A 20170-nucleotide genomic window follows, 5' to 3' on the forward strand; every position below is an offset into this window, starting at 1 on the left:
AAATGTTGTCTAGGAGCTAAGGCCTGGAATGGGGGCCTCACGACTCTTATCAGTGCCCGATTCTGCTGTGGCTCAACTGATATCCCAGATGCAAGACACAGTCCTCTCATTCTTCCCTCTTCTCTCCTCAACCGGAAGGAAGTAGTCTCTTTTGGAGCCTGTAGCTGTGCAGCCTGGGGTTAGGGGAGGGGTGATGCCAGCACTACCTTGGCTGCCCCAGCTTGTGTTTTAGTATGCCCCGTGCCCCTCCAGTACATCATCTCTGGGCCTAGTCAGCTCTAGGTCTCGCCTAATATTTGCAGTCCTTATGGCCTAGAATGTCTTTCGAGTTTACTTGGAGACTCAGAGTGTTGTAGCCCGCAAACAGTGGTGAGGTTTTCAGGAACTCAAGTTCTAGTTGCTGGGACAGGTGATTCCCTTCTGGCTAGGGCTGGTTTTAATGTTTCCTGTGTGGGCAGGCATCAGCTGAGTTTGATCTGGATTTCCTTTCTGCTCTAACAGGGCAGCACTGTGTTCAGTGCCTTACAGTTGCGGTGTTCTGCCTCCCTGAACACCCAGAGATGCTCTCTGTACCATGATTCTGCTGCTGGGGATAGGGGAGCAGTGGCATCAGTGATTCAGGACTGTTTTTTTCTATCTCTTCAGTGTCTCTTTCAGTGATATGAAGTTAAAACCAGATTCTATGAGTGCTCACTTGATTTTTGGTTCTCATGAAAGTTTGTTTTCTTGTTTGTTTGGTTGTTATTTTTTTTGGTTTTGAGACAGAATCTCACCCTGTCACCCAGGCTGGAGTGCAGTGGCCCGATTTTGGCTTACTCCAACCTCCACTTTCTAGTTCAAGCGATTTTCCTGCCTCAGCCTCCTGAGTATCTGGGATTACAGGCATGTGCTACCACACCAGCTAATTTTTGTATTTTTAGTTGAGATGGAGTTTCACCATGTTGGCCAGGCTAGTCTCAAACTCCTAACCTAAAGTGATCCATCCGCCTCAGCCTCCCAACGTGCTGGCATTACAGGTGTGAGCCACCAAGCTTGGCCAAAGGTTTTTTTGTTTGTTTGTTTGTTTGTTTCTGTGTAGATAGTAGTTCACTTGGTGTCTTTGTGGAAGGGGCGATTGGGGTAGCTTTCTACTCTGCCATCTTGCTCTTCTTCTCTCAAGATTCTCAAAAATAATATTTTGGATAAGGTTAAACTTACCACTAATGCTCTTACTATTTTTTATTATTAGCCTTGGGCATGACTATTGAAAGATTTTATATATATCCATCTTATTAGATGCTATCTTATTTTAGGGCAGTATTTATGGTGCTGAAGTAATTACACTTTAAGCATGCACCCTTTCACATGGTTTCTATAAATCTGTAATGATGCCACTGTTTGGAGGTCCATTGCAACCTAGTAATTAAAAGGTTCTCTAGAATGCTTTTGTCGTTAACTTTTATGCAGGTCACCTGAAACCAAATTGTCTCATGTTCTCCACTACCACCAATTCCATCTACACACATACATATTTCACTCTAGTGACCTCTCCCATGTGCCTTTCCTTCGTTGATCTCATAATATTTTTTGAAAGATTCAGGAGGGGCACACAGAGAAGAGAATTGTAAAACCAAGTGTTTTGGCAGTTATTTTGTGATTTCAGTATGATAAGAGCTCTAATTCTGAATGACCCAGTAATTACTTTTAGTATATGCTAAATATTGAGTATGCAGTCCTTAAATTTTAGTATGAATTCAAGAGAGTTCACTGTGATTCAAATGACCCTTTCTACTTTACTATCACTTCCATATACATTTGAAAATAAGTATAAATTTTTAGGAATATGGATTCTAAATATTCACAGTTCAGAGTAAATGCTAAAATTAAAGAGATTGGATAAGAGTTAGAGTATAATTATTTGCTTAAGATGACATAATGTGTCCAAGTCTTAGAGAAAATGACTGGCAAGAATATCTTATTTATTATGGAAGACAGAACAAGCATAGTTTATGAGAAATCATGTGATAGAGTACATGGGTTCTAAATGTTTGTTCTCTGACTGATTCTTTTCTTCTTTTCATTCTTTAAGCATTATCTCATCAAAGAACCAATCATGATATTATCATATTTTCACATTCAAGAAACATTTAATCTAAAAGTCATTATCTCTATAAAAACAACTGGTAAATCTAGATGTAGAGATAAAACACTTGGCAAGGAATCAAACAGAAAATTCTTTAATAATTGTTTGGTTTTATTTTCTTTAAAGCCCACTGTATAAGTATGCACTAGAGCTGTGAGTATATGTTATCTTACATAATGTGAAATTTAACATAAAAATATGGGGAAAATATGGGAATGCACTTTCTACCAAAGAGCATTAAAATAATTTGTTTCTTTGAGGTAGAAAAAGGGATGGGAGTGTAAAATTCAGTCAGATTTACTTATTTTAATTTTTATATAATTTACCTATTTGTAGTGATCTGTAGAAAAGATTGGTCAAATACTCCGTTTCCTCCTCCCCATTCCGTTTGCATCCTGACACAGAAGTATGACAACTCCCCAAAAGAGGATGTACATATGAAGCTCCGTTCCCTTAATGAAATCTCCATTTCCCTCTTTAGAACTTATCAACAAACAGTATGAAATAAATGTTGCTCTGTGGCATTTAACCTACTCAAACTTTTGATTTTCAAAATTTTCTATAAGATAGAGAGCATATGTATTTTAATAACACTGAACGTACTGAAATATGCATGCTGAGAAATTAGAAAAACAGACACTACCAGTCCTCGCAATCAAATGTAGCATCTTTTGACAAGTAAATAAAGTTTTAAGTTAGTTATAATTTCACAGTTCTTTCTCGGATACCTGATTCCTTTGATTATGCATACTGTACTTGCCTTCATTCTGTTATCAACGACTATCTCTATGTAGTAGAATACAAAGTCAGACTACAGATTTGAAGATACATTTAAAGTAAACTTTACTGAACTCCAAATTAGCATCACATTTTCTGAAGTTTTCAGGTGCCTTAGCCATATGTCACTTCCTTTTATTGTCTTCGCTGAATGTTCTCACCTACTTCCTGTACTAAACACCACAACAGAAAAGAATACATATATGCATGTGTATACACATATCAGAAGAGTTTCTCTGTTTTGTAATTTAGGTAACCTAAATTATAAAACTCCCATTTTTAATTTAACAACTTTTATTTTGAGAAATGATATGAGTTCATATGTATTTTCAGATTTTTTGGCTTTAGTCATTTCAAAGTTTATTCCCAACCTATGCTCAAAATGTGTGTATATAAACTTTTAAATACATTTGCATACCAGCCTACAACCACACAATGAAACCTCTGAAAACACCTGGGTTAGTAAAGTCATTGAAATCTGCATTTATTTTACTTCTTTATTTATTTCTGAGGCAGGTTCTTGCTATGTTGCCCAGGCTGGGGAGCAGTGGTGCAATCATGGCTCACTGCAGCCTCAACCGCCTGGGCTCAAGCAGTTCTCCCACCTCAGCCTCCCTAGTAGCTGGGACTACAGGTATGCAGCACCATACTTGGCTTTTTAATTTTTTTTAATTTTCCTTTTTCATAGAGACAGAGGTCTCGCTACGTTGCCCAGGCTGGTCTCAAACTCCTGGGCTCCAGCAATCATCCTGCCTCAGCCTCTCTAAATGATGGGATTACAAGCATGAGCCACCAGAACTCTACACATTTTACTAATAATCCAGCAAATACGAAATCATTAAACAGTCCAGAAATTAGACTATGTGACAGTTAACATGACTTTCAACTCAACAAGCCTCCTATCATTGTATTTTTTACTCTTGCTGTATAAGTGGTCATTTGACATTTCACCGTTACTGTTTCTCTAACTTTTAAGTATATCAGTAAGGCATTAGCTTCTGAAGTGTTTAATTTAGTTTGGTTATTCCAAGTGATCCTTAAAACCTTCAAAACAAATGTGTCAATGTTAATATCTCTCTTTTTCATGGTGAACGGTCTCTTTCTGCTATTGTCAATATTTCCTGGGAAATCACTAGCCCTTTGTGGAATTCCTAAACAATAAACCACCAGAAGGAATAGGAGTAGATGTTAAAAAATTTACATTAATTCAAATACTAACAACAGTCAAATAGAAGGAAGTTCTTCGTTTAGGAAAAACAGGTTGGGAGAAGGGGAAAATGCATTGAGCGGAGGAAATAAAAAACTTTATCTGAGTGCAGCCCAACCAGATGACACAAAAATGTGGAGTTTGTCTGATTTGATAGCTCATCAACATAGTCATGCAACACAGCAGGGATAAGAAAATCCAGGCCCCAACACACATGCTCTACAGAAGATATCAAGTGATTTAGCTGGGCCAGCTCTATGTGCAACAGGTGGTAGAGACTTTAGATGGAGAAATTATGGAAAGACTGCCCTCACTTTCTTGAGGCCACTATCACAGAGTGCCTAGATGTAGCAGGGATCAGCATGACAAAATTAGGTTTCAGAGAAAGTAATGGAAGTGGCCAATGATAAAAAAGAGGAACAGTACTTAAGACGGTGTTAAAAAAGCAAAGTCACCATTTTGCCAGAGGCTGTGCCATTCATTTATTCATCCATTCATTTTGCAAGATTCATTCAGTAAGCATTTCTTGAGCACTTCCTTTTTTGCAGAGCACTGAGAGAGATGTGAAGAGACACAAAACATAAGCATTCAGGAGTGTGTAAGTTTAGTGGGGAAAATGCGTGTGTTCACAAATAACTGTAATAACAAAGGGAAGTGCTAATTAACTATGTGACTCAGTTATAATGTAAGAGGGCTAGATTGAACAGAATTATTTCTCAGGTCCTTTTTAACTCTGATTCTAGCTCTGTGATTTTAAATATTCAAGTAGAGAAACAGCATATTACCAGAGCACAGAGGAGGGAAAGGATGATGTTAATCATGACTAGAAAGTATCAGGAATGTCATGGTTAAAGTGCCATTTAATTTAGACCTATAGAGACAAATGCATGATAGTAGATAGAACAGGTGGGAGTGGGTGACTTTCCAGAGCAAAGAAACAGCACAAGCAAAAGCTTCAAGGAATGAAGGTACTTTACTTTCGTTGTTGTTAAGTGTTTTGTTTTTACTTTTCTTTTTCTCAATTTCAACTTTTATTTCAGAGTTGGGGGGTACATGTGGCGAGTTGTTACATAGGTTTATTGTGTGATGCTGAGGGTGGGGTGCAATTGATCCTGCCACCCAGATAGCAAGCATACTACCTTATAGGTAGTTTTTCAACCCTTTTCCCTGTTTTGGTGTCCCTAGTATCTACTGTTCCCATCTTTGTGTCCATGCGTACACAATGTTTAGCTCCCATTTATAAATGAGAACACATGGTATTTGGTCTTTTGTTTCTGTATTAATTTGCTTAGCTTAACAGCCTCCAGCTGCATCCATGCTGCTGCAAATTACATAATTTTATTCTTTTTATGTATTTCATAGTGTATTTGTACCACATTTTCTTTATCCAATCCACTGTGGATGGGCACTTCGGCTGATTTCATGTCTTTGCTATTGTGAATAGTACTGCAATGAACATGTAAGACCATGTGTCTTTTTAGTAGAGTTATATATTTCCCTTTGAGTATATACCTAGTAATGGAATTGCTGGGTTGAATGGTAGTTCTGTTTTAAGTTTCTTGAGAAATCTCCAAACTACTTTCCACAGTGGTTGAATTAATTTACATCTCCACCAACAGCATATAAGCATTCCCTTTTCTCCACAACTTTGCCAGTATCTCTTTCATTTTTTTTTAGAGAGATAGGATCTCACTCTGTCGCCCAGAGTGCAGGACCGCAATCAAACTTCCCTGTAGCTTTGAACTCTTGGGTTCACGTTATACTCTGGCCTTAGTCTCTTGAATAGCTAGGACTGCAGTTGTGCACCACCACACTCAGCTAAGTTTTTTGTTATTGTTGTTTGTTTAATTGTTTTTTAATAGTTGTAGAGATGTTGCCCAGGATGGTCTTGAACTCTGGCAGTCATTCTACTGCTTCAGTCTTTCAAAGTCCTGGTATTACAGGTGTGAGCCACGATGCATCACCTTTCTTAGGAAAGAAAAAAGTTTTATCTAATCAGTAGTCATAAATTAATAATAAAATTTGATGTTTAAAATGCATTTCATTTTGGTTTAACAGACAGTTCTCCTTAAAAGTGCTGAAAATAATTTCCATCTTCTTACTCCACTCTCTACAGTTCGTTTTGAATATTCTTGTTTAGAGTTTTGTTTATTGTTTCTATAACACTATTTGTTTCACAGTTGGTATATTTACATATTTCATTCTATTAACATTCCAAGACAAACCTGGTCTTAAGTAAAAATGCTGGATTGAAGGGATGTTGTTTAATTGTCTCTGCAAATTGAAAAAAGAATGTAAAAATTCTAAAGTGCATGAAAAATAGATCTTGTGAATGCAGAAGCACTAGCAAAATACTTTAGTTTTTAAAGATAATTGATAATTTAATCTGACTGAGATCCCTATGTATAACTCTTTCTGACTGCCTACATTAATGTACAAGTTCTTGTAATATGCCCTAAAAAGGTGGGCTCTAATTTTAGGGAGTCTATTAGAGAGCCTATAAGATAAATAAGCTGACATCAAAAGTGACATAGCAATTACAATGTGGGTTCAGGTACAGGTTTTCTAACTCACAAGCCAGTCCTTTTTGTGATCTGTCTTTATAGCATAAAGGCAGGATACCTCAATTTAGGGAGTTCATAATCTAGATAGAAAACAGTTAAATAACAATACATTAAAATAATACTGTAACATCCTGTAATCCCAGCACTTTGGGAGGCTGAGGCAGGCAGATCACGAGGTCAGGAGATCGAGACCATCCTGGTAAACATGGAGAAACCCCGTCTCTACTAAAAATACAAAAATTAGCTGGGTGTGGTGGCATGTGCCTGTAATCCCAACTATTCAGGAGGCTGAGGTAGGAGAATCACTTGAACCTGGGAGGTCGAGATTGCAGTGAGCAGAGATCATGCCACTGCACTCCAGCCTGGCAACAGAGAGAGATTCTGTCTTAATAATAATAATAATAATAATAATAATGTAACACAACAATAAACGAACTGTCAATGGCAGTAGATTGGAGAATAACTTTGAAGTCTGAGAATTAATAAACACAATTCCAAAGAAAAATACCAACATGGAAAACTCCACATAAACATAAAACTTCTGTAAAACACTAAAAACAACTTTAAAATATTAAAAAATAAATAATGAACCAATAAAATCTAGCAAAAGAAATGACAAAAGATTACTGTTTGTAGTCTTTTTGATGAGCCCATAGAAATTGAAATAAAGACATTAAGAACCTAGGAGATAAATGGGTAAAGAAAATAGACAATCCATAAGAAAGGATATAGTAATAAATCAGCATGTGAAAAAATGTTCAACCTTACTATGATAGTGTTTGAAGAAACAGAAAAAAACACAAATAAATACTATTTAGAATAATATATAAGGTTTCAAATTAGAGGATGATACACAGAACTAATGTGTGTATAAAATTATTGTAACCTTAAATCGCTAGTGGCATAAGAGTCATAAAAATATGCATATTATTTTCCTCAAAAATATAATTTCTGGAAATTCATTCTAAGAAAATCATCCAAACCAACAAGAACTTTATGCCTAAAAATATTAATCAAAATATTGTCTACAATAACAAGAGAATAGGGGAAGCAACCCAAGGACTTAATAATAGGAAAAGGCTTAGGTAAAGTATAATCCATACACACTACAGACTGTTGCAAAACTATTACAAATAATCTGTCTGAAGATGGTGGCAAAAAATATGCTTAGAAAACATCGTCGATTGAAAATGTACATAGAAAATGGCTGACATGGAATGTAAAAATTGCAATAAGTATTTAAAAAGTTGCTGGTCCTCTTTTTTCAGGCTAAGCTATTTCTACTCTGATTCACACATATATTGTCCCGTGTAATATTCATAGACTCTCTGGGAAATAAGATTGTTATGTTTTTATATTCTGGATGAGAAAATTGAGACTTAGACATGCTAAGCACTAGTCCAAAGTCACAAAGATCATAAATGATGATACACTGGATGCAAAACCTATGCTCACACAAACAGCAAGTTTTCCATTTAGGAACCTTGGATTCTGGTTTGCCTTCCTCACACAAACACCCTCTCCTTTCTTAAACAATTCTTCCATGTTGTACTATTTCTATAATAAAAAATTGCAAGTATATAATTTAATAAGAAGGCAATTGAAGAATCATGACCAAGTGAACAATTGTTAAAGGAATTAAAAGAAAAAGAGATCACTTCAAGTTTAGTGTCTTGAGAATGCTTTAAGAAAAAAATAAAATTGAGAGGGTACTAGGAAGCATGGGTGGAAGTTGCAGAGGGAAAGGCAGTAAGATTGGGTATTTCCAAGGAAGTAAAAAGACTGGCAAAAGCTTGGTGGTAGCAGTGGAAACTGGAAGCTGTGTTTAGGACATAGTCAATACAACTGTTTGACCGGAGAGAAAGATATCTGTGAGGTGTGAGGGGACAGCAAAAGTTAAGGACAAAGAATTAAAATTGGGGCCAAGGCATAAGTAGCTTTAATTTTAAGACAAATGGGGTTTTACCTTATTCCCAGGAGAAATAGAGAGCCACTGAAGAAGAAATCTGTTCTTCATTTTTCTTTAAAGCACGTTGCATTTCTATAAGGTTAATATAATAGGCAAAGATGGACAGAAGCAGGCAGAGAGAACACTCAAGGGGCTTTCAAAATATGCCCACAGCAAATTGATAGAAGACTTCAGTGGAAATGGAAGCACAGCAAATGGAAAATAACAGACGTGAGATATATTGTCTGAGAATACTTGGCAGAATATGGTGACCGATTGGATATGGGGTGAAGGAAAGGAAAGTCATTGCTTGATTTCCTAACAGTCTTTCTCACAACTTGATAAAAGTGCTGTTGGCTCCTACTTTCAGTTCAAATATTTTTGAATTAATTTTTGTACTTTGTTTACTTCCAAGTGTTTCACAATGCCTCCCAAGAAACTTAGACACCCTACAATCCTGAGAAAATTAGACACTAGCATGTAGAAAAAAACTGATTTGCATTCTAATCATTTTAAAAAGTATTTATAGCTCCATAGTTAATATCTATAGACTTTAAGCTACAGTCCAGCATATGGAGCAACTACAGAGTTTGTAATCAAGGAAGACAGAAGCAAATTATATCTTAGGAGAAGAGATCTTCTCATTTTGTAGAGGATAAAACTGAGGACCTCAGAGGGTTCCTGAATGGAGGGTTTGCAGCCTGAGTTTGCCCAGTACTCTTTCTTTGGCAAAACTCATTTTTCACATCAGCATTTTCTTCCAAAGTTTCTAGGTTGCCTTATTCTGATTAGGAGTGACAATCTGCAATGTGACTGGAGGGTGACAGTTTCCTTAACATATAGCATTGAACTTAGCCAAGGGGTATGATTACTGAGGTCCTGGTTTCTACTAGAAACATGAAATAATGCATCATTTCTATGCCAAATATTCTGTAGTTTTTATAGTCTTTCTATTCAATGTGTTGGGGCCTCTCATCACAGGTCTTTTAAAAATATGACCAGAAGGCATTCAAATGGAGTGACATAATGATTTATAAAATCTCTTTTGTGGGTCAGGCATGAAAAGAAAAACATGTTAACCAAAATATCCACTTCTGTGAAAATTGCTGTTTAAACTCAGTAATAAATAGGTACATAGTGAACAAGTAAACAAGTAAAAGAAAAACTTAGAATTCATATCCCTAACTTATATGATCCATCAGTTAGTGTCATGTTAACAAAGCTTTGGGACACATCTTCAGGTCACGGTAGACATGACTGAGACTGCTTCCACATGGTCAGCATTCAGCCAGGATGTCTTAATCTAGCAGATTCTGTGGGGATGGAGGGAGTAAAGGAGTATGGACGGGTGAATGAAGAGCACCTGGTAGAATAAGAGGGGGAAAACTCAGATAATTTCTAGTGAGCACTGAAGCCAGAATAATGTTAGATGGCCAAGGGATGATGATAGCAGCATCTCTGCTCATTGTGATCCTGAGTAAATCATCACAATGTGACACTGGGTTAGGCTGAAGGCCAGACTGCATATTTCAATGACCGTACCTCACACCGGTTTATTTATTGTTACCAGCCAGTCTCTGAGCAACGCTAGTTGTTACTGTTTGCCCATCTACAATATCCGTCATGCTGAACGAAAAACTATGAAAAATAAAACAAAAATCCTTTCATACAGGTTATAGATTTCACTGGTCCTAAACTCTGAGAGAATAAACAAACAAACAAACAAAAACCAAACCAAAACAAAACCAAAAAAACCCTCCATCAAGAGAAAGTTCCTGAAATGAAAAACTGACTATAAAAAAGAGAAAATGATATAGCATAGACAAAGACATTTATTATTTTCTTGTTTGATTATCTGTAAAAAGTTTTTTGTGTGTGTGTGGAGGAGAGAGTAACAACTGGGTCAGAGAGAGATGATAAACCCAGGAGGTTACAGAGTGCAGTAGAAAGAGCTCTATGTGAAGCTGAGGGAACAGGAACTTCCAGTCTTGCTTTCCTGCTAACTGACTAGGAACATTGTGCAAGGTACTCCTTTGCTAGACAGCCAGAGGGAAAGATGAACCAAGCTTCTAAGGTCACTGCCAGCTCTGACATTTCATGATTCTATGAGGTCCCATTCTTTTGCTGTCTGTTTTCAAAAGAGCAAATCCTTCAAACATAGCTATTTTGGTAGTACCTTCCTTGAGAAGGCACAAGTATATTTGTAACAATAATCTTGTCTTTATATAGATGTTTGGTCATGTCAGGACCTTTAATTGGAGGTTTGGGGTCTTTTTCTGTGCTATTAGGAACGATTAGAATTCACAATTTAGACTTTTTTACCCAAATTTATTTTCTCTATCTCTAAAATTTATCCACCAATTTTAATAAAATTATATTGATAAATAGCACGCCACCATCAAGGAAACGGAAAATCGCAGAGAAGCAGAAGCATCAGCTCCCAGATTTTCGAGCAGAAAATACATAATGGAAAAGTACAAATTCCTCTTCCCTAAGCAAACATCCCTTTCACAGGTAGTAGGGCCATGAAATGGTAAACAGGTTTAGCTATACTAACTCTTGCCATAAGGGAAGGAGAAGCATATAAAGACCAGGGGGTCCAGGCCTGTCATTCAGCATCCAAATCTATGTGCAGAGAGTACCAATATCAAGCATAAGTCACACAAGTGGCAGGAAGGACATACAAAGGCTTGTAGTTCTGATGGAACCCTCCTCATCATAACTGCTAACACTGCTTAAAATACTAATGGACACAGAGATCAAGGCCTGGAGTCTTAGTTGGGCCCTCAGTGATTGACATGAGGCTTTTGTACACATGAAGAAAGCCTACTCTACGTACTCTTCTGGCAGGCAGTGTATGGGGAGGGGGAGGCCAAGGAGAAACAAACTGGAAAGAAAAGATGTGCACACAATAGTTCCTCCTTGGGATATGTCTAGAAAAAAGGAGAAAAAGGAGTGAACTGAAATTTCATTAAGCTTTGTGGCCAACTGTTCCCTCCACACACTCTCAAGAATTTGCTGGGTTGGGTATGAAGGAGGATGGGAGAGTTGTCTAATGATAAATATATAGAAAAGGAAAAAAGCTATTAATTTTCTAATAAAATAGTATTATTTCCTAAAGGGATCACAAAGTAAAGGAGGTAGATTAATTTCTGCATTTGGAATGGAGGATTCAAGCTCTAAAAGAAAAAAAAAAGTATTTTTTTCAGTTGATAAGTTATTTCACTTTTATATTCCATTTTTTCAACTTTCATTTAAGTTCAGGTGTACATGTGCCAGATATGCAGGTTTGTTACATATGTAAACATGTGCCATGGTGGTTTGCTGCACAGGTCATCCCATCACCTAGGTATTAAGCCCAGCATCTGTTGGCTATTCTTCCTGATGCTCTCCATTCCCCAATCCCTCACAGGCCCCAGTCTGCATTGTTCCTCCCTGTGTGTCCATGTGTTCTCAACATTCACCTCCCAGTTATAAGTGAGAACATGCGGTGTTTGATTTTCTCTTCCTGCATTAGTTTGCTAAGGATAATGACTTCATGTTCCATCCATGTCCCTGCAAAGGACATGATCTTGTTTCCTTTTACATCTGTATAGTATTCCATGGCATATATGTACCATATTTTCTTTATCCAGTATATCATTGATGGACATTTAGTTTGATTCCATGTTTTTGCCATTATGAACAGTGCTGCAATGAATATGCATATGCATGTATCTTTATAATAGAATGATTTATGTTTCTTTGGGTATATACCTAGTAATGGGATTGCTGGGTCAAATGGTATTTCTGCCTCTTGGTCATTGAGGAGTCACCACACTCTCTTCCACAATGGTTGAACTAATTTACACTTTCACCAACAGTGTAAAAGCATTCCTCTTTTTCTACAATCTCACCAGCATCTGTTGTATTTTTACTTTTTAATAATCGCTATTCTGACTGGTGCGAGATGGAATCTCATTGTCCTTTTGATTGCATTTCTCTAATAATCAGTGACGTTAAGATTGTTTCATGCTTCTTGGCCACATATATGTCTTCTCTTGGGAAGGTCTGTTCAATTCCTTTGCCTGCTTTTTAATGTTTTTTTTTTTTTTTTTTTTTTTTTTCCTTGTAAATTTGTTTAAGTTCCTTGTAGACTCTGGATATTAGACCTTTGTCAAATGGATGAATGGCAAAAATTTTCTCCCATTCTGTAAGTTGTCTGTTCCTCCTCTGATGATATTTTCTTTTGCTTTACAGAAGCTCTTTAGTTTAATTAGACACCATTGGTCAATTTTTGCTTTTGTCACAATTACTTTTGGCATTTTTCTCACAAAATATTTGCCCCTGCTTATGTCCTGAATAGCATTGCCTACATTTTCTTCTAGAGTTTATAAAGTTTTGGGTTTTACATTTAAGTGATTAATATATCTTGAGTTAGTTTTTATTTTAGGTGTAAGGAAGGGGTCTAGTTTCAATTTTCTGCATATAGCTACCCATTTCTCCCAGCACCATTTATTAAATAGGGAATCTTTTTCCCTTTTTTTTTTGTCAGATTTGTCAAAGATCATATGGTTGTAAGTGTGAGGTCTTACTTCTGAGTTCTCTATTCTGTTCCATTGGTTTATGTGTCTGTTCTTGTACCAGTACCATGCTGTTTTGGTTTCTGTAGCCTTGTAGAATAGTGTGAAGTCAGTTAGCTTGATATCTACAGCTTTGTTCTTTATGCTTAGGATTTTCTCAGCTATTCCGGTTCTTCTTTGGTCCCACATGAATTTTAAAGTAGTTTCTTCTATTTCTGTGAAGAATGTCCATGGTAGTTTAATAGGAATATCATAGAATCTATAAATATCTTTGGGCAGTGTATCCACTTTCACAATATTGATTCTTCCTATCTATGAGCCTGGAATGTTTTTCCATTTGTTCGTGTTCTCTCTGATTTCTTTGAGCAGTGATTTGTAGTTCTCCTTGAAGAGGTTTTTCACATCTCTTGTTCGCTGTATTCCTAGGTATTTTATTCTCTTTGTAGCAATCGTGAATGTGAGTTCATTCATAATTTGGTTCTTTGCTTGCCTGTTAGTGTATAGGAATGCTAGTGATTTTTGCACATTGATTTTGTATACTGACACTTCGCTGAAGTTGCTTATCAGCTTACACAGCTTTTGGCTGATATGATGGAGTTTTCTAGTTATAGCATCATGGCATCTGCAAAGAAAGATACTTTGACTTTCTGTCTTCCTATTTCAATATACTGTATTTCTTTCTCTTGCCTGATTGCCCTGGCCAGAACTTTCAATACTATGTTGTATAGGAGTGGTGAAAGTATCTTTGTCTTTTGCCAGTTTTCAAGGGGAATGCTTCTAGCTTTTGCACATTCAGTATGATTTTGGCTGTGGGTTTGTCATATGGGACTTGTATTATTTTGAGGTATGATCCTTCAATACCTGGTTTATTGAGAGTTTTTATCATAAAGTGATGTTGAATTTTATTGAAGGCCTTTTCTGCATCTATTGAGAGAGTCATGTGGTTTTTGTCTTTAGTTCTGTCCATGTGATGAGTCACATTTATTGATTTGCGTATGTTGACTCAACCTTGCATCTTGGGATGAAGCCAACTTGGTTGTGGTGGATAAGCTTTTTGATATGCTGCTGGATTCGGTCTACCAGTATTTTATTAAGAATTTTTGCATTGATGTTCATCAAGGATATTGGCCTGAACTTCTCTTTTTTTGTTGCTGTTGTATTGTATATCTGCCAAATTTTGGTACCAGGATTATGCTGGCCTCACAGAATGAGTTAGGAAGGAGTCCCTCCTTTTCATTTTTTTGTTTAATAGTTTAGGTAGAAATGGTACCAGCTCTTCTTGGTACCTCTGTTAGAATTCAGCTGTGTATCCTCTCTGGTTCTGGGCCTTTTTTTGGTTGGTATGCTATTTATTACTGCCTCAATTTCAGAGCTCATTTTTGGTACATTTAGGGATACAATTTCCTCCTGTTTCATACTTGAAAGAGTGTATGTGTTCAGAAATGTATCTGTTTCTTCTAGATTTTCTAGTTTATGTTCATAGAGGTGTTTATAGTATTCTCTGTTTGTTGTTTTTATTTCTGCGGGGTCAGTTGTGATATCCCCCTTATCATTTTGATTGTGTTTATTTGATTCTTCTCTCTTTTCTTCTTTATTATTATAGCTAGCAGTTTATCTATTTTTTTTAATCTCCTAGATTTGTTGAATTTTTGAATGGTTTATTATGTCTCTATATCCTTTAGTTAATCTCTGATCCTGGTTATTTCTTGTCTTCTGGTAGCCTTTGGCTGTGTTTGCTCTCAGTTCTATAGTTCTTTTAGTTGAGATGTTTGGTTGTTAACTTGAGATCTTTCTAGTTTTTTAATGTGGGTATTTAGTGCTATGAATTTCCCTCTTAACAACACTGCTTTGGCTGCATCCCGGAGATTTTGGTACATTGTCTCTTTGTTATCCTTAGTTTCAGATAACTTCTTGATTTCTGCCTCAATTTTATTATCTACCCAGGAGTCATTCAGGAGCAGGTTGTTCAATTTCCATGCAGTTGTGAGGTTTTAAGTGAATTTCTTAATCTTGAGTTCTAGTTTGATTGTGCTGTGATCTGAGAGACTGTTTGTTATGGTTTCAGTTCTTTTGCATTGCTGAGGAATCTTTTACTTCCAATTTTGTGATCAATTTTATAGTAGGTGCTGTGTAGCAATGATAGTATATACTCTGTTGTTTGGAGGAGGAAGGTTCTATTTATGTCTATCAGGTTTGTTTGATCCAGAACTGAGTTCAGGTCCTCAATATCTTTTTAAATTTTCTCTCTTGATGATTTGTCTAATTTTGTCAGTAGGGTGTCAAAGTCTCACACTATTTTTGTATGGAAGTCTAAGTCTCTTTGTAGGTCTCTAAGACCTTGCTTTATGAATCTGGGTGCTCCTATATTGGGTGCATATATATTTAGAATAGTTAGCTCCTCTTGTTGAATTGACTGTTTTAACATTATGTAATGCCTTTGCCTTTTTTTTAAAATTTTATTTTAATCTTTCTTGGTTTAAATTCTGTTTTGTTAGAAACTAGAATTTCAATCCCTGCTTTTTGGGTGTTTTCCATTTTCTTGGTAAAGTTTCTTCCATTCTTTTATTTTGAACTTATGTGTGTCTTTGCAAGTGAGACCAGTCCCTTGAAAATACAATACCTATGAGTCTTGTCTCTTTATCTAGCTTGCCATTCTGTGTCTTTTAATTGGAACATTTAGCCCATTTACATTTAAGGTTAGTATTGTTAGGTATGAATTTGATCCTATCATCATGATGCTAGCTGGTTATTCTGCAAACTTCTTTATGTGGTTGCTTCATAGTATCACTGATCTGTGTACTTCAACCTGTTTTTGTAGTGGATGGTAATGTTTTTCCATTCCATATTTAGTGCTTCCTTCAGGAGCTCTTGCAAGGCAGGCCTTGTGGTGACAAATTCCATTGGTATTTGCTTATCTGAAAAGGATTTTATTTCTCCTTTGCTTATTAAGCTTAGTTTGGCTGGACATGAAATTCTGGGTTAGAAATTTTTTTCTTTAAGAATACTAAATACTGACTGCCATTCTTCTGCCTTGCAGGGTTTCCATTGAGAGGTCTGCTGTTAGTCTGATGGGCTTTCCTTTGTAGGTGACCTGGCCTTTCTCTTTGGCTGTGCTTACCATTTTTTATTTAATTTGGACCCTGGAGAATGTGATCCTTATGTGTCTTGGGATTGATCTTCTGGTGGAGTATCTTGCTGGGGTTCTCTGAATTTCCTGAATTTGAGTGTTGGCCTGTCTTGCTAGGTTGGGGGACTTCTCTTCTATGATATCCTGAAGTATATTTTCCAACTTGGTTCCACTCTCACTGTCTCTTTCAGGTACCCCAATCAAGAATAGGTTCAGTCTCTTTACATAATCCCATAGTTCTCAGAGGTTTTGTTCATTCCTTTTCATTCTTTCTTCTTCATTCTTGTCTATCTGTCTTACTTCAGAAAGATAGTTTTCCAATTATTTGATTCTTTCCTCCTCTTGGTCTATTCTGCTACTGATACTTGTGATTGCATTGTGACATTCTTGTTATGTGTTTTTTAGCTCCATCAGGTCCTTCATGTTCCCCTATAAATGGACTATTCTGGCTACTAGCTCCTATATTTTTTCTATTATGAGTCTTAGCTCCTATGCATTGGGTTACAATATGCACTTTTAGCTTAGCAAAGTTTGTTATTACCCACATTCTGAAGTGTAATTATGTCAATTCATCCATCGCTTCCTCAGCCAAATTCTGCACCCTTGCTGAAGAGGTGTTGTGGTCATTTGGAAAAGAAGAGGTACTCTGACTTCTTGAGTTTTCAGCATTCTTGTGTTGATTTTTTTTCTCATCTTTTTGGGCTTATCTACTTGCGATCTTTGAGGTTGCTGACCTTTGAATTTTTTTTGAGGGTTTTTTGTTGTTGTTGTTGATCTTGATGTTGTTGCTCCTTTCTGGCTTTTTGCTTTTGTTGTTGTTCATTTTTAATCAGCCAGGCCACTCTTCTGTAGGGCGGCTGCAGTTTGCTGGGGATCTGCTTCAGACCCTAGTTGCCTTCCTTTTTCCCATACCTGGAGGTATCACCAGTGAAGGCTATGAAACAGCAAAGGCAGCAGACTTGTCCTTCCTCTGGCAATTCCGTCCCAGGGGCGCACTGACTTGTGGACAGCCCAAACGCACCTGTAGGATGTGGCTGAAGACCCCTTCTGGGAAGTCTCACCTAGTCATGAGAAATGGAATCAAGGACCTGCACAAAGAAGCAGTCTGACTGTCCTTTGGAAGAGCAAGTTCACTTCACTGGGCAGGACCTTGCCATGTCTGGACTGTGTGTATTCTCCAAAGCCACTAGGGTGGAATGGCTGAGTCTACCAAACCACTGAGATGTGGCTGCCCCTCCTCCAAGTAGCTTCATCCCTGGGAGAGATCAGAGCTCTGTCTGTAGAACCTTTGCTGGAGTGGCTGAAGCACTCACATGGAGGCCTTGCCCAGTGAGGAGAAATGTATTGGGGTATGACCTCTTAAAGAAGTAGTTTGGCCATGATCTGGCAAGGCAGCTGTGCTGTGCTGTGGGGGCCCCTCCTTGTCAGTATCACCTGTATTCTTCAAAATCTACAGGCTGAAAGAACTAAGTCTACTGAACTACAGAGATGATGGCTGCCTCTCCCCCAAGAAACTCTGTCCTGACTCAGGCAGACTCTAGCCTGCTGCCACTGTCCAGCTGAAACTCCAAGATAGTGGTTCTCAATCTGCAAGGCACTGTGGAATTGGGACTCACAGAACAGTATCACTTGGCTCCCCAGACTCAGCCCCCTTCTTAGGGACATGCATGGAAGGATCTCTCACTTTGCTGAGCATCCTGAGGCTAGAATATGGAAAACTCTGTGTGTGCCTAGGGGACCACTCTGCTGAGACTTCACACAGCTCTGTGTATTGGACCCAAGGCCCGGGTGGCTTGGGCTCACAAGAGGATGATCCTCGAGTTGCAAAGACCTGTGGGAGAAGTGTGGTTTCCTGGGTGGGGTCACACAATCACTTACCACTTCCCTTGGCTGGGGGTGGGAGTTCCCTTGGCTCCATGCCATTCCTGGTTGGGCCATCGCCCCACCCTGTTTCTCTTCACTCTTCATGAGTCCAGTTGTTTGCCTAGTCAATCCCAATGTGAGAACCCAGGTATCTCAGTTGAAGGTGCTGAATTCACTCACTCCTTTCATTCCTCACTGTGAGTGCCAGGGACTGCAATTGCTTCCAATAGGCCATTTTGGCTCCTCCCTCTGGGGCTAAGATGTTTTAAGGGAAAAAACTTAATGAAAGGAAAAGCCCCTTAATTCCTTGGTCGGTCTATTAAATAATATTCTATTTTATTAGCTTAGCCTGAAAAAAAGAGGAAGTTCTATTCATTTATTCTGAAGTTTTTAAGATCAATATAGTAGCCTAAATCTGGTGAAACAGCATCATCAGGCTCATTGTCAGGTCTATTCTGATCAAAAAGGTCAGTTCTTATAATTCCTTACATCCTAGAATTGGATCCCTGTCTCATTTGCCTTTCCTTATTGATACTCTAGTTCTTCAGATTTTGGAATATTGACATTTGACATAATAGAAAATGCAGCATACAAAGACTAAGGGGCGAAGGCCCATTATTCAATAACCCAGCTGAAATACAGATTGAACAATGTAAGTTATACAAGAAGCTAGTCTTCAGGAACTGCTCCTGGGCCTCTCCAATGCTGACCTCTGACTCCTACTGTTTTACCCCTCAGATATTTTGCTTACATGTCCTAACTTTCCCGGTCTACTGTGGAGTCTTCCTAAATCCACTGTCCTGCCCCAGCAAGTTGGCCCATCTAAGAGAAAATTCTGAAAATACTACAAGAAAAAATATAAGGTACTCTTTATTTGATTAATAGATATCACAATAGTAATCTATCACTCATCAGGTAACAACAGTTCTTACTCTGGTTACTAGTTGAGTATCAGCCTGTGAAAAGCCATAAAATTCATAGTGAAAGGATCCTATTTGCTTACAGAAAGAGCCTTTTAAACTGCACTCTGTATATGGTCTTGGCTTCTACTAGCAGGCCCTAACCATGTGCTTCTAAATTTATGAACTTGTACAAAGATTCTAACTCAATATTAATATATTAAATCTCTACTTAAAGAGATTGTTTCAGCTTTGACAACACTCATTTTGAGGAAAAATGCTCTTATGCCAGGCTGGATAATCTGCTTTAGAGAAAGCATTCTGAATCCCTAGGAGCTTGGTCCCCACCTTATTACTTGTTACTCAACCTGTGTTTCCTCCACTTTACTCCTCTTAGAGGTAAGGGAGAAGATTCCACATTAAGGTGATGAATTTGAGCCATGAGCAAGAGCAAACTTTTCTTTCCCGGGTTATGAAATTAAACAGAAGCAGAAGCTGTTACCAGTGTTATCTGCAGATAGTTAAAATGTTGCTACTTTAAGAAACACTCTTGGCTGGGAGCGGTGGCTCAGCCTGTAATCCCAACACTTTGGGAGGCCAAGGCTGGTGGATTACCTGAGGTTGTGAGTTGGAGACCAGCCTGACCAACATGAGGAAACCGCGTCTCTACTAAAAATACAAAATGCCTGTAATCCCAGCTACTTGGGAGGCTGAGGCAGGAGAATCGCTTGGATGTATGAGGCAGAGGTTGCCATGAGCTGAGATCACGCCATTGCACTCCAGCCTGGGCAATTAGAGCGAAACTCCGTCTGGAAAAAAAAAAAAAAAGAGAGAGAGAGAAAAGAAAGCAAAAGAAGCACTCTTCATAGTTTTTGAATTTAAAGCAAAATTGAGCATTTTAAAAAAATTTTTGGCTGAGATTAGTAAAGTGTATCTTCTTCCAAGGGAAAAAACAAAACAAAACAAAACGGAGAAAAACTTTGACCAAAGTTTCTTGTTGTTAAAAGACTTTTACAAAACAATTTAAGGAAAGGTAACCAAATGTTGGTAAATGGATACTAAAGTACAGCTAGAGAGAAAGGATATGCTCTAGTGTTTTAT

At 37.7% G+C, this 20170-nt stretch overlaps 1 protein-coding gene across 1 annotated transcript in view; it reads left to right on the forward strand.

Annotated features, from left to right (window-relative positions):
- Positions 1–17416, forward strand: part of LOC140710698 (uncharacterized) — a 105215-nt gene extending 87799 nt beyond the window's left edge. Inside the window, exon 3 of the mRNA XM_073013105.1 lies at positions 17141–17416. Within this exon, the coding sequence (XP_072869206.1) occupies positions 17141–17416 (276 nt within the window). The remainder of the gene's footprint in view (positions 1–17140) is intronic.
- Positions 17417–20170: the final 2754 nt, after the last annotated feature.

This window comes from Chlorocebus sabaeus, chromosome X (genome assembly GCF_047675955.1).
Source record: "Chlorocebus sabaeus isolate Y175 chromosome X, mChlSab1.0.hap1, whole genome shotgun sequence".
NCBI lineage: Eukaryota > Metazoa > Chordata > Mammalia > Primates > Cercopithecidae > Chlorocebus > Chlorocebus sabaeus.